Source organism: Phalacrocorax aristotelis, chromosome 18 (assembly GCF_949628215.1).
Source record: "Phalacrocorax aristotelis chromosome 18, bGulAri2.1, whole genome shotgun sequence".
Taxonomy (NCBI): domain Eukaryota; kingdom Metazoa; phylum Chordata; class Aves; order Suliformes; family Phalacrocoracidae; genus Phalacrocorax; species Phalacrocorax aristotelis.
The window spans coordinates 9,564,501-9,578,281 of NC_134293.1; the positions used below are offsets into that span (position 1 = coordinate 9,564,501).

General features: G+C 43.5%; 1 protein-coding gene across 1 annotated transcript in view; it reads right to left on the reverse strand.

Moving 5' to 3' along the window:
* The window catches only part of MYBBP1A (MYB binding protein 1a), a 60,474-nt gene that overhangs the window by 15,406 nt on the left and 31,287 nt on the right, over window positions 1–13,781 (reverse strand). The window contains exon 24 of the mRNA XM_075113139.1: window positions 91–204. Coding sequence (XP_074969240.1) covers window positions 91–204 — 114 coding nt within the window. The remainder of the gene's footprint in view (window positions 1–90; window positions 205–13,781) is intronic.

A 13,781-nucleotide genomic window follows, 5' to 3' on the forward strand; every position in this document is an offset into this window, starting at 1 on the left:
CAGTCTCCAGCTCTGAGAACAAGCGCCATGCCAGTAAAAGCAGCACCCATTAGGCGCTATCTACACGTTTAACATGTTGAAGCTTGTTACCTCTGTCACTTGGCTGATGCTTTCTCTGATCAATTCCTCCCACTCCTCCTCTGTCATGAAGGGCTTCAGTTCACGAAGTAGCAGAACCTTCTGGAGAAGCAAACAGGCCTGGGCCTGAAAGAGAAAGGGGAGAGGAGACGTGAAACTCCACACTCTCTAGGGAAGGTGTTAGCAATGCAAACACCTCGCTGAAGTGAACAGCTAAGCACGGCATCCAATGAGTGCCATGTTACAGATGCTGCATATCCTTACCAACATGTACATTGCTCCATTAAAAAACATTCTCTAAACCCTAAGAGAGTCACTCCTCAGGAAACAGGGTGGTGGGTTTTGGTTGAATGCACATACTTAAAAGAGAAGGTCAAAGGAGAGGGGGAGATCATGCCCCTTCTAGATTGATGCATTAATATCCAAAATATGCTTTAGTAGCTGCTCTGAGTACATCACTTCCAGTCTCCAATAGTCTTCAGGCAGCCCTTTGTGTGACTGTACGCTTTACCATGCCCTGATGAATGCAGTAGGCACAAACAAAAATAAAAGCTGGCAGGTTAGCAAATGCCTCATTTCAAAGGAACCCTTGATGGAAACTGCTGTTCAGAGCAGCACTCAGCCTTGCCCTGGAGTCAAACTTGCTCATTAAGTCTCTATGTTAACACAGCAATGAAAAGAGTGGCCACTAGAAAACCAACAGTAATCTGCAATCTTCTTACAAGTCCTTTTCTATTCCAGAACTCCTACTTTAAGGCTTTCTTAGGTACAAGAAAACCACAGCAATAGACAAAAGCAAATTACAGAAATGCACAGAATATACTAATGAGGATTAGTGCAAATAGTTTAGAGGATTTAAAGGGAAAATTTTTGTAGCAGCATGGAATTAGCAAGCATATTCTACCCACATATAAAGAAAAAAATCTTGCCTCTAGCTGCCATCACACAGACCAAAACTGAATGCAGGTGTAAATACCAAAAATCATTGGGAATTACATCAAGAGTTAATCTCATCCAGAGAAAGCAAGGGCTGCTATTTGTTAACCACACGTCGCAGCTGAACCCACCCTACAGAAAACAACTGAGCAGAGTTTGTAAAACTCTATCAAAGACACCATGGAGATCAAAATTCTAAGAGGCCTCAAGAAAAAAATGCAGCCTGGTGATACCCAGCCTGGCTTCCAGATACCCATTGCATCCAAAGGAAGCAGGAGGCTAAAAAAAACTGGTCGTATGGTACCCACATTTCTACTGGGGCATTTTTAGGGAACTATTTACTGAAGAATTCAAAGTGAGGGAAGAGAAGAAATCGCTGGGTCTCCTGAGAGCAATAAGACCATCCAAAGCTGTAGGCAGTTGAACAGAACACCTAACAAGCTCAAGGAGGTCTGTGTTTCCTATACAACATACTCCAGGCTTCTAGGGGGGACAGGACACTGAACACAGGTCCACCACAGGATAATTCCAGCACTCGTATTTGTGTTAGACCAGAGTAATGTCACACATCTGTGTAAGCTTACCTCCAGTTTGCACCAGTATGGCCAATGAAGAGAATTATCCAAACAGCAAGCTTTCACTCACAAACAGAAATCCTGTTCTTTACTTGAGGGAGAGAATGTGGCAGGGAACCAACACGACTCCATTAAAAGATTTATGTTGATTTAATGAGAGAGCGCACCCTAATGCCACATTTGAGGCAGGCAAGCTTACATATTCCTTGTAATTATGAGGAGGCTGTGTCTTACAGAACAAATTATGGCATGTCTGCATGCATGTACCAAATGTAGTGGAAAGTCACTTCAGTGCAATTACACAGAGAACATGACCCTCGGAGTAGATGAAAGACCATAATTCATTCTGAAAGGCTCAGGCAGGGTCATAAACCTCAAGGCACCGTCTCTTCTTTGACAATTACAAAAGCGCTCATACTGCAAGTGGGTGCAAAGCACAGAGAAGGGTCCTGTTACGCCATCCTGATAGTACCTCAGGAGGCGAACAGAGGACCAGAGGCAACAGTGATCAGGGCCCGCTCAGGAGTCATACCAGTCAGCAGTGAGTGGGAGCGCTGCAAGTCAATGAGGAAAAGAACTGGAAAGAAATCAAAGCCATCCGAAAGAACAAGGAGCTCTGGTGACCTGAGACTCAAACACCGGACTGACAGAACAGACTCTGAACGGGATCTAGTCCTCAGTAAGCACTAAGCTTGAAAATAATTTTAAAAGAGAGGAAAAAACCCACTAAACATTCCCTCTGCGTATCATAAATGAAGAAGTCAAAACACCCGGTCATCTGAGAATTCTGGCTGGTGCTATCGCTCTTTAGTAATTTTGCCACACTCAGTTTTCACGCTTCCAGTCCATGTATTAGATTTGAGCAAAGAGAAAATATGTTCCGATCTTCACATAATTAAAACATTGCTATTGCTGTACTCACCACAATCCTGTGTTTCCTCATTGTTTTTTAACCCAATGATAATTTAGTACTAAGCATGAATGACTTTTCTCATGTGAAAGAATAAAAAGAAAATAAAATATTTACTTGCTGGTTGAAATAAAATTTGGCTTAAGAACATCTCAGAGAGCAAACGTGACACTAATAGTTACAAGGTGCTCAGTGCCCAGTACCATGCTATGCTGTAGTTTAAGGTTATCATATTCATCACAGAGTCGGTGACTCTTCTAGTCCTAAAGGTAGTTATTAACATGTAGCTCTCGTATAGCCTATTTTTCCAGAGCAAACTGCACAGTTAAACAGCTAAAGTTAAACCACAGGGAGAAGAACTGGCATCAGCGGAGTCAGGCAGAAAAATCAGGGGCAGAACAAAAACCGAAACCCAGTTCTTCAATCCCAGTCCAAGGGTAAACCCAGTAAGAAACAGCACTTCCCACTCCTCCAGCTGATGCCATCCCATCTCAGCAAGTTCAAGCCAAAACAGGAGGGGCGGCAAGTCTTTTCTTTAGAAAGAGGTGCAACCATCACACCATCTACCAGCATGTGAAAAAGGATCCTGGATGTCATCAGAAGATTGCTTAGCAAGTAAATGTACGCGGAGAAAACAATCTAGCAACCAGGACCACAAAGCTGCCACATCACTTTGCAAAGGAACAGTCCTCAGCAATGGCTTTTCAGCAGCAAGTTGCTGTCAGGGCTCAGAAATGTCAAACCACCAGCTGGAAAGGCATGAAACAGGTCCCTGTAGAATAGTCCCTGGCAGGATTTGCAAAAAGGATTTCAAACACTCAAAGAGGAATCACTTTCATGACCTCCAGGAGCTTCACCAGGTAACATATACTTTACCACCTAATTTAAGAGGGTCTAAGAGTATGAGTGCTTTGCAAAAATAAGGAAAGATCCGAAGTGAGGCAGATCTCTAGGAGCCACTTCCTTGACAACACAAAGAAGCCGCTCTCTCTTTGCAGTTCACTTTCTTTGTTTTATCTTCTCAGATAAACGGACACAACGCAGCTGAAAGTAGACACGCTGGAGGCGTGAACGTCTATGCCTTTGGAAGTGAATGTTCATCTCCCCCTCACACCTGCTCTAGAGGGCTAGTCGGAGTTTCCAGATACCACAAGCCATCTTACTTGCCCACCTTGACACATCACACTAGCCTGATTTTTGGGAGCCCAGACACTCAATGTTTTTTATGAAAACAGCCTCAAAAAAAAAAAAAAGAGGCTGCTCAGAGGATATTTCAATCCACCTCCTGGAATGAGGGTCTTTCCATTGCTAGGCGCTTCTGAAAACACACGCCACTACCATTTGGTGGTGCTGCTGTGACAATACCAGTAATCCAAAAAGACCCTTTAGAAATAAAAAATAGTCACAAAATCTACCTATTTTCTGTTCTGTGAAAAAGGTTCTAGTGTGTGTGCACGTGCATGCAAGAAAATACATGTGTGCAAGAAAATTACATGAACGTAAGCCTGCAACGTTTTCATCCACACATATTTTTAAAAAAAGCAGCATTTTACAAGCTTGTGCTTGAAGACACAAGCTCTCTCCTTGTTGAGCAGTAGAAAAAAGAAACAGTAGTAAAAAGAAACTTTCCCAATCACATATCTGATTCCTGTCCACTTTCTTACAGCTTCCCCAGAAGCAGTTGGGATCTGTTCACTAGAGGAGGCGCCGACCTTACGCAACCAACTCCTACCCCCTCAGCAGGGCTTTTGAAGTGCAAGGCCACGCGCAGAACGCGTTAGGAGGAGCCAAGCCACCCCAGCTAGTTCAAATCTTTTGCATCAGAACACTATCAACCCCCATAATTCCTCACAGTCCATCATTTACCCTTAATATCTTCGCGGCATGTCTTTTATATAGCTGCACATTTTATCATCACACAATTAAACGTCTGGAAAGTACTCCCACAAAATTCAGCACAGACCTGGAGCTCAACAACTACCCAGTTCTGTCCCTGTCCCTCCTGCCCTCCCCAGCACCACTGATTTTTTTTCATGTCTTATAAGCATTTGGCAATTTTGGAGGCTGCCAGAAGAATACTATTCCCCAGAATATCATAGAGGATTCTCTGCATTTTCTCAGTGCCAAATCAAGCCTGCTGTGCTGCTCACAGCACTATGAGAGAGCCAAGTATTATCAACACTTCACAAATGGACAAAAATAGCAGAATACCCAAGAGCCCCAGCTACCAAACTCCAGTCCAGTTCAGAAGACAAAGCTGTCGTCCCCCTATATGCACAGTCTCTAAAATGAGCATGTGTGACGATAGTTACAAGCAGTTGACAGCCACATTAGAGCTTTTCATTAAGGGCAGAGGAGAATGTTGCAGCCCATCCTCTGCTCTAGGAGCCATCCAGTTGCCTAATCAAAACATTTTCTCCTTAATGTCAGTTTTTAAGAAGAAAGACCATAAAATAGTACAAAAACAAATAAAAGTGACGTCTATTCAAGCAAGGGTAATACATACATACACTCCCACATATGTCTATCAACGATACGACTAAATGAGGCAGAAACCCTCATTGTCAGTCCATGTGGGAGAAGAAAACAAACAATAACTAACTGCAGTGCTGACCCTCTGATTTTCTGCCAGCTTTGTTTATTTCTCTCATCTACAATGCTTACACAAATGCTGTTCAGTATAAACGGTTAAGATTTCTTTCTGAAATACTAAACGTGCTCACTGCGGTAACCGAGATGTGCTGGTAATTCCCAGATGTGCTCACCTACCTTATTTAGATGCTAAAAAGGAGTGCAAGCCGGTGGGGTTGCTGGGTTGTCCAACCTGCCTTTACCCTTCACAGTAAAGGACAAGACGTGCAGGCTGACTATTTAAAATGGCAAGCAACAGATTAACCCCTACCAATTCAGCCACTGTTTCTTATTGAAAGCACAGGCTTTCTTATCTAGCGCAGGCAGAGTAGCTGCGTAGGTCAGAACAGCAGCTCTCCCTGGTCACCATCCAGGTGGCTCACCCTCCAGGTGAGCTGGATGGAGGGGAATAGATCAAGATGTCTTTCAGTCACTGCGGTTGTGAAGGAGAAAATAAACAAGCCTTTGCAGTGATGTACAGATTTTGTTTGCAATTTGGAAGAGGTGAAGGCACGGTCTAAATTCAGGGTTGTTTTTCGAAGAAAGGCACACTGTTAATAAGAAGACACTTATTTCTGATGCGAAAAGCAATTCTTTTCTCAGTCCCAAGTGTTTCAGGAGGCTGGCTGGAGGTGGCTTTGCAAGTGAGAAAAGATACCACACAGACACGCTCCCATGAGAAAAGGCACTGAAATCAGCAGTCACCCTCTGCCACCATCGGAGGAGCACGAAACCAGAGACGTGCCCACACTGCAACACGCCAAACACCGAGCCTGAGTTTTCACAATGCCATTTTGTCGGATGATCTCAAAGCAGCTTGCAGGTTACAGCTGATTAACCCTTCCAAATTCCCTTACGGCACTTCCAGCTTACAGGAGAGAAGCGGTAATTTTAACTGCCTTGCCTGAAGCACATGGCAGGACAGAAACGCCTCATTAGGTCTGACCCAGGACAGTATCTGAGCTACAGCAGACCTCCCTGCACATTTTAACAGGAGCAGTGGGGAGTTTAAATGCTTATCAAAAACATCAAGATGGATTTTCCCCACCTTATGACTATCATTTTTGCATTGTGGGCATGGTTTTATCAACATGAAGCACGTCACCAGCATGGCAAGAGCTTCTTATTGCCTTTATGTATATATAATATACACATAAAAAGAAAATGTTACCTGGAAAATTACAAGTTTGTGCAACTTGAATAGATTTTTAGAACTGAAGAAGCGTCAGGAGCATTAGTGCTATCATCATTTCACTGCTCTTGGAAGCCCAGGAGACAAAAAAATATACAGGTGGTATCACACCACACAGGCTACTGGTATTTCAGAGCACTGAAGCCTCCCTTCTGGCATACACGCTACAGCAGTGATGCTACAGCATAACCTGACCTGCCAGCACATCTGATTCAGTGCCAGCACATGTTATAAAACAGCAGTATGTAATCCTCAGCATTAAGACTATTCTACAGCCATAGGGATATGGAAAAAATAATTGCACTTCCAGAAATTTTCACCTACCAAGCCCTTTGAGACTGCAATCACATGAATCACACGCTGCATTCGTGACAAATGCTACCAGAAAGCTGGGGTAAAAGAACACATGCCAAAAATATGGGAAATTCTAAATAAGCTTTCTTTTAATTTTAATAGTCAAACTACGAAATAAATTCCTCGGCTATCTGCAATTTGTTACATGTTTAAAACAAACCAAAAAAACCCCAAAAAACCAAAACAAATAACCCACCCACAAAAGCCAAACCCACAGCAAGCTCCAGCTACCAGGACTCTTGGTATAGGAGAATAACCTGTCACTTATAACCTGTCACACAGGGCAGGATATCTAGAGCAACCACAGCAAAAGTCTCTTCCAATTATTGTCAAAGCTTTTGTAAAAAGAAAACAAACAGCATGCAAAGCCATGAAGCAAGTGCTGATCCATCCCCATTTCTTCTCCCACAGCTTAACTACTCTATTTTTACATTTACACTGGCTGTGGGATGGAAAGGAAGGCTCCACAGAACAGTTAGGTTTCAAGGCTTGCTTTTCATTTCTCTACCACATTTATTTCGTGCAATTTGAGCATTTCTGAGCTTATAAACTAGAAGTTTGTTAGGCTAGGACAGCCTAGAAGCTTATTTAAAAGAGCAAATTACAACAGGGAAAGAAGAACAAGGCCCACAACAATGGTGCTCCCTGTTCCTGTACAGCGAATTCACAGCGGGTAGTACAGAAGCAATGGCCGTTCAATGTGGCCATTCCTTGACACATGATAATCAGAATTACAAAACGCTGGGCAAGACAGTCTTCTTGGCTAGGAACTGACATGACACTACTTAACAGAGAACTTAAACTTGTGACTAACTTAAAAGTCTGCAGTTTCACACAGCCTGTTGACCTTAACAGGACCGAGCTGAGCTGCAAATTCTCTGGGGGATGCGCGAAGAGGGGAAAAAAGGACTCCTTCCTAAGTTAAGAACAAACAAAAAATTATCCTTCAAGATCCTTAACAAGTTTCCTCACCGAACAAGCATCAAATGCCCATTATTTACTTAAAACATACAAAACTTATTTGAAGGCTTTAGAGGTAAAAAGTGAAAACCAGAGGTGATTAAGAAACACTTGCCAAATCAATTTTCCTCAATCCACAAGCTGCAACTGCGGTATTTCACACATGACGCACACGCACACATTCCATATGTGTTTCAAATTCAAGGGGAAGGGAGGATAAGGCAAAGCCCTGGCTGTGGCTTAAAAAAAAAAACAACCCACAAGCTACTTTTGAGAACAAAAATTAATTTTTAACCTCCTCAGCACTGCTGGAACAAGGCGCACACAAGCAGTGAAGCCCGGATTCTCATTTAGCCTCTATCTAAAGGCTTCAGAGTGGCAAGTGCTAGCGCCTTCTGGGATAAGTGGGACTGCTGAGACAACATGGCTGTTTGGTTATGCAGCACTGCCCGTGCCCGGATACCTGAGCATCTCCATAACTATTTCTAGGTTTTAAAATGTGCTGCTGATGCTCCAAGGCAGCTTCATAAATGGGACATCTACTTTTACCCCAAATTTACCCTGTTGTCCGCTCTGATTAAGGGACCCAGGGAGTGCTTTTCCCGCACCCTCTTCCTGGCTGCCTCCTCTGTTGCGCCTGGCTCAGGGGCACTGCCAGGCTCAAGCGGAGCCTCAAGCCCTGCTGTACGCCGCGCTGCAGCCGCCCGTACGGGAAAGCCTCCTGCACGGAGCTCCTGTCTGCGGGGCCTGTTGCGCACGGGGACACGGGCAAAACAGGCCTGCGTGACGGCACCGACACAGTGCGGTGCCTCGGCTGCGTGGCCGGCTCTCAGCCCGAAAGCTGCATTATCCATCACTACACAGATTCCTGGTGCAAGCAGAGTCAGGGAGTGCTCATGCTGGCCTAGGAAGACCATGAAAATCTCTTCTGCCTGATCATCTGGCTCGGGAGCCAAATTCAATACTTCCTGCTACAATCCAGTGTCTTCAGACTAATCAATCGGCTCTTTCAAGACGTTCCCTCAGCCAGCCTTGACAAGGTCCAATATTACTGTCTGAGGGCGGCAGAACGTGAGCAGGATCCAATTCGGCCAACACAGAAGTTGTCCTACCAGATGCCAGTTTCCAAGTCTGCAAACTTGCCCTCCTGCCTCCAGGAACAGACAAGGCTCAGCAATGCAGGAACGCTGACCAGAAACCTCCACCCACCAACCACTACCCCATGCTCCCACACCTTCCCTGTGCCTGCTCGCCAAGCTCTGGGCCAGGAGGCAGTTTCCTCCCAGCCCTCCCTCAGTCTGGCCTTGCCAAAAAAACACCAAATAGGAGATTTATGAGCCCAGGAACAAAATTCTCCTTGCCAAAAAGTGATCAAAGCAAAAGATATTTTAGAGCTTAAATTAAATTCCTGGGACAAATGGATTTGAAAAATTTTGCAAGGCTAGTTAATTACAACATGTAAAGCATTCAAGTGACACCTAAATCACTTTTTACAACCTTGGACGAGAAAGGCAATTTTACTCAGTGTACTCCCACCAAACATCCTAGGTCATCAAGCTCTTGCAATTTTCAACATTTCAGAATAAGCCAACCTGCACTGCAACCCAGTTTCACGCAAAGTAGATCGTACCCGTTCCTCCTTCCTAGTAAAAAAGCAGATTTCACAGGTACAGCAGGATACTTTCCATCCAGGAGCCCTTAAACAACTCGCGACAGCTTGCATATTAGCACAGTGAAAATAATTGTCACACAAGACACATTTCACTCATTTGATCATCATCATGTAGATGATCTGTTTAGTCCTTCTCGAATGCAAAAAATTATCAGTAAACTCTGTTGGGCCTGTGTTGTTTTTTTTTTAATGTTAACTTTTATTTCTAAACCTCTGAAACAGCCAACATCCCTCGCTCTAGTTAGTTTCTAAACAAGAGTTTGCAGACAAAGGGTTTGTGTGTCCCCTTAAGCTGCTGGAACATATGACCCCAGTAATTCCGAGCGCCGGCCAACTTCCCAGTCACTATCTCAGGGATGGAAAAAATGGAAAAGCAATCACCTGCTCATCACCTGCTAGGCAGAGTGCTACGTCCCTTCAGTAGCAGGCGAATTGGGTCTCACCTGCATGAGAGAGGCTCAGCACCAGTGACTCAGGGATGGTGGAAATTTCTTGCTAAAGTGCCATCAAATAGGGGAAAACTTGCACAGGACATGGTGCTACACTCACATCTTGGTCCCCACTTTGGAAGCTCTGCTTTTGCGTTTGAGGTTTTACTGCCTTGCTTACTGAAAAAGAACAAAGCTCCCTGGAAGATAGCAATTGAGACAAAACTGACTGCGGAGATATCTCCATCTTTCTACCCTTCCTGCTGACTTCCCTCTCCTCTTTATTTTTATTATCCTTCATAAACCTCTTCTCCCATGGCTCAGATGTCCTGCTTTAAGAAGGAGCAATGAGAAGTTAAGAAATCTATACAATTCTACTATTCCCAAGGCTCTCAACAGCAGCTGTTGCATCGATCAGATGGGCTGTTAACTTCATTCGCCTGCTACTCAGTACTTGTCTACACTACAGAAAGTTTTATCACATTAGCCATGCTGGCACATCTCCTCCTCCACAACATGACAACAGCTATTGCAAGACACAAGCACTTAAACCACCACCGCTCAATCTGGCTGAAAATGTGGAACGAGCTACACCCCACAGAATCACCTTTATATAGTGCAGCTGCACCTACACTAGTTACGTCAGCATTAGCTCTACAGGTAAAAATAGTCATTGCCTTCCCTGGCAAAGTCACACCAGTGTGTTTTTTTAAATATACCTGAGCCAGCAGAAAACCGAGCACTAGCAGTCAAGACACTGGAGCAGCCTGTCTGCAGACCAGGGCACATACACAGTCCTCACTTACGTGCAGGTTTCTTCATGCCTTAAAACATCATTACTTAATTTGTTTAATCAGGGACTCTGCAAATCATGGTCTCTCCACTGCTACTGAGGAGTGGATTTGCTCCATGCCTGGTTCCTCTACAAACAGTGCGCTGGAGGATGTTCTTGTCACAGCAGCAGCCTCATCTTGCCCTTACCTAACCAGAGGAGCCCATTTGTGAGAGCCTGCTCGCTGCAGCAGGACATTCGTGCCCAATACAAGTGGGTACACCTACAGCTGCTTCCTTCAGCCCTGTTCTGTTGGCAGCTGGGAAATGAGGAGGAGAAAAAAATTAATAATAATAATGACAAATCAAGGCTCCCTCCTACGGTCACCACAATCTAACAAGAACTAGTGACTGAAATAAGATGTTGCTAGATTTTAAAGGCAGTAGATATGAGTCAATACACACAGGGAGGAGATTTGACACCTCAATTTTTCAGAGGATATCTGCACATTAAATACTGGGCTTCACTGGCAGGCTTTTTGCCTGAGATGAAGGGTCTGCAGAACATTTGGGCAGTCAAAACAATCAATATATAAAATAACATACTGGACTCCCGGGCCAGGCCTGGCTGATGGTATTAGGTACTAGCTTTGAATATTTCATTTGCATACAACAAGGATACACCTAGTGACCATTCAGGGAAGACCTTATTCGCTTTGTGCTCTTCTTTCAACCAGAGGCCAACAGGCAGACCCTCAGGACACAGCAATTCATACAGAACAATCTATATATCGGTCTGCTGCACTGGTGAACACGGAGATTCATTTCTCCCAAGGGTAACCACTTACCATATCAGAAAGGCCAATCAGTCTTAATGTTTCCCTCAAAAAAATAAAAGTCAATACCTTATTATCCTAAACTCTTGAAGAATAAAAAGATGCCACAATTAGGTGAACCATGAGAACACAAGATAAATCAGTAGCAGAACAGATTAGCGGCCATGAGCACTGATGTTTTCTGCTCTTTCCGTAATGCCCACTTACAGGACTGAAACATTGGTGGGGAATATTGGTACCATAGGGCATACTGAGACCAGCGCAGAAAAGAACAGCAAGTTAAGAACAAGGTCACATTAAAAAAATAAAAATCTCAGAAAATTAAGTTTCTTATTATGGCACTGTTTATTTTGGAGTACTTCTGTTTTCTTTTACAAGTTCCTCACTCTAAACACCAGAGCAAGAAATGCCCTTTTGTTAAGAAATAAGAGCGAAGATTCTCACAGAACGTCCCAGTAGCTGAGGCTCAAAGAAACGTTACCAAACATCAAGAAACTTCTTGTGAAATCACCTGTGACACTATCCTTTCTCTCGACCCTGGCTTTCCTCTTGAGGGAACAAAAAAAAAAAAACCACACAAAACCCCCAAACAAAAAAAAAAAAAACAAACCAAAAACCAAACAGAAAAAAACCCAAACCAACCTATCCCCAAAGCTTTAAATTTTTATTTTACACACATACACACTGTATTATCAAACATCAAGAAGCTCCACTGACACCTCAAGGTACTCAAACACATTGGTAAAACCAAAACCAAACCCACCCCTTTCAGTTCCCTCTCCTGGCTGCTCCTCCCGACACTTTCGAAGCCAGATACCTCCTCTGCACAACGAAGCCAATTTTCCTCAATTCAGGAGAGACATGCAATAGGATTTTCCTTAGGCTGTTCAGAAGGCAGCTACTACATAACGCAGCTTATTTAAAGAGACTTTGCTAAAGTCAAATTTAATAATTTAGAAGATTTAAGAGCAGTACGCATTCAAAAAAACCCCCATGTTGCATAGGCGCTGTGAGCCTTTTAGCTACTGTCCCTGATTCACTAGACCAGTCTTGAAGTTGCAAGGACAAATGTTTTCATCTTTTGAGAACGTTTATCAGCAGATAATGAGAAGTTAGAATTCCAATTCACTCAGACATCAACTATTGAAGTTTAGCTTTCAAGCAGCAGAAAAAACAAAAAATAAAGTACTCGCACGTCAGTAAAATTGTTAGCTTGGAACACTGAAATAAACAGCATCGCTAAGCAGAAAAACAAGAAGTTGGAAATTGTACTGGGTTGAACTTTGTAGGTTCATCGATTCGGACACTTGCCAGCAGATCTTTTCATTTTGCAGAATCCACTGAGAGAAGCACCGTGAGGTGACAGACTGCACATTGCCCTCGGGGAGAGGGACGTGTCTTGAGACCCTGTTCTAGGAGGTTGCTGAGAAATCCCAACTCCTTTCTTGTGCTTTAACTTTTGCAGAGTGGCATTTTAATACATGCCAAGGGAAAGCAGAAACAGAAGCAGCCAAAGTCCTTTTTTCCCCCATCCCCAAACGACAACAAAAAGGGACCTACCCCTTTCTACACGAACTCTTAAGAACATCCTTGTCAGTGAATACAGCCCAGGTTGGCATTTCATTTTATGTTAGAGAAGCCCTAATCTTTCTTCACCTGCCAACAAAACACCCTTCCAACACACTCGCTAGTATTTCCAAACCAAGATCCAATAGCCCGCTGTGAACACAACCAAACTCATTACCCAGAGCTTCAACAAAACAGGATTCTATCTTGATGTTTTTATATTTTATAGCACAAATATAACTCGAGCCCATATGACTGAGATAGTCACCAATTTCATCACAAACACAGACGCTTCTTCCCCTCCTGTTTTTGTTATGCTGTTATTAAATACATGGCAATGACCTCGCCTCCAAGCAAACCTTTCCCATTTGCTCTACCCAAATATCTACTCATCAAATTGTCGAAGGGGCTATGTTTGTCAGGCTGAGCAAAACACACTTGGGTGGTTCACTCTCTTTTTGAAAACTATCAACTCCCCAAATGTCAAATGGCAAGTTTAATTTAGTAGGGTAGGAAATTAGTCTTGGAAAATCACTGCAATATGGTATATATCTAACTCAGCAAGTCCATCCAATCTGCAGGGCCATTAATGCTACTGATCATCCCATCCTTGGATAGCTCCTGCCAGCAGCAGTGTCTGCAGTAACAACTAAAGCGTATGTGACCTTTTAATTTTCTTATTTCTTCCCAGCAACAGACTAGAATGTTCCTCCATTACTGAGGATTTGCTAGATGATCAACAACATCATCAGATGAACAGTAGTGAGCAGAATAAACACAGTCTGTACCTCCAGAATAAAAATAAAGAGGCAAGGAGGGGCTTTCTCACGTTCTGTTTGTGCTGCACTGCATAGTGGCATATGAAGGCTGGG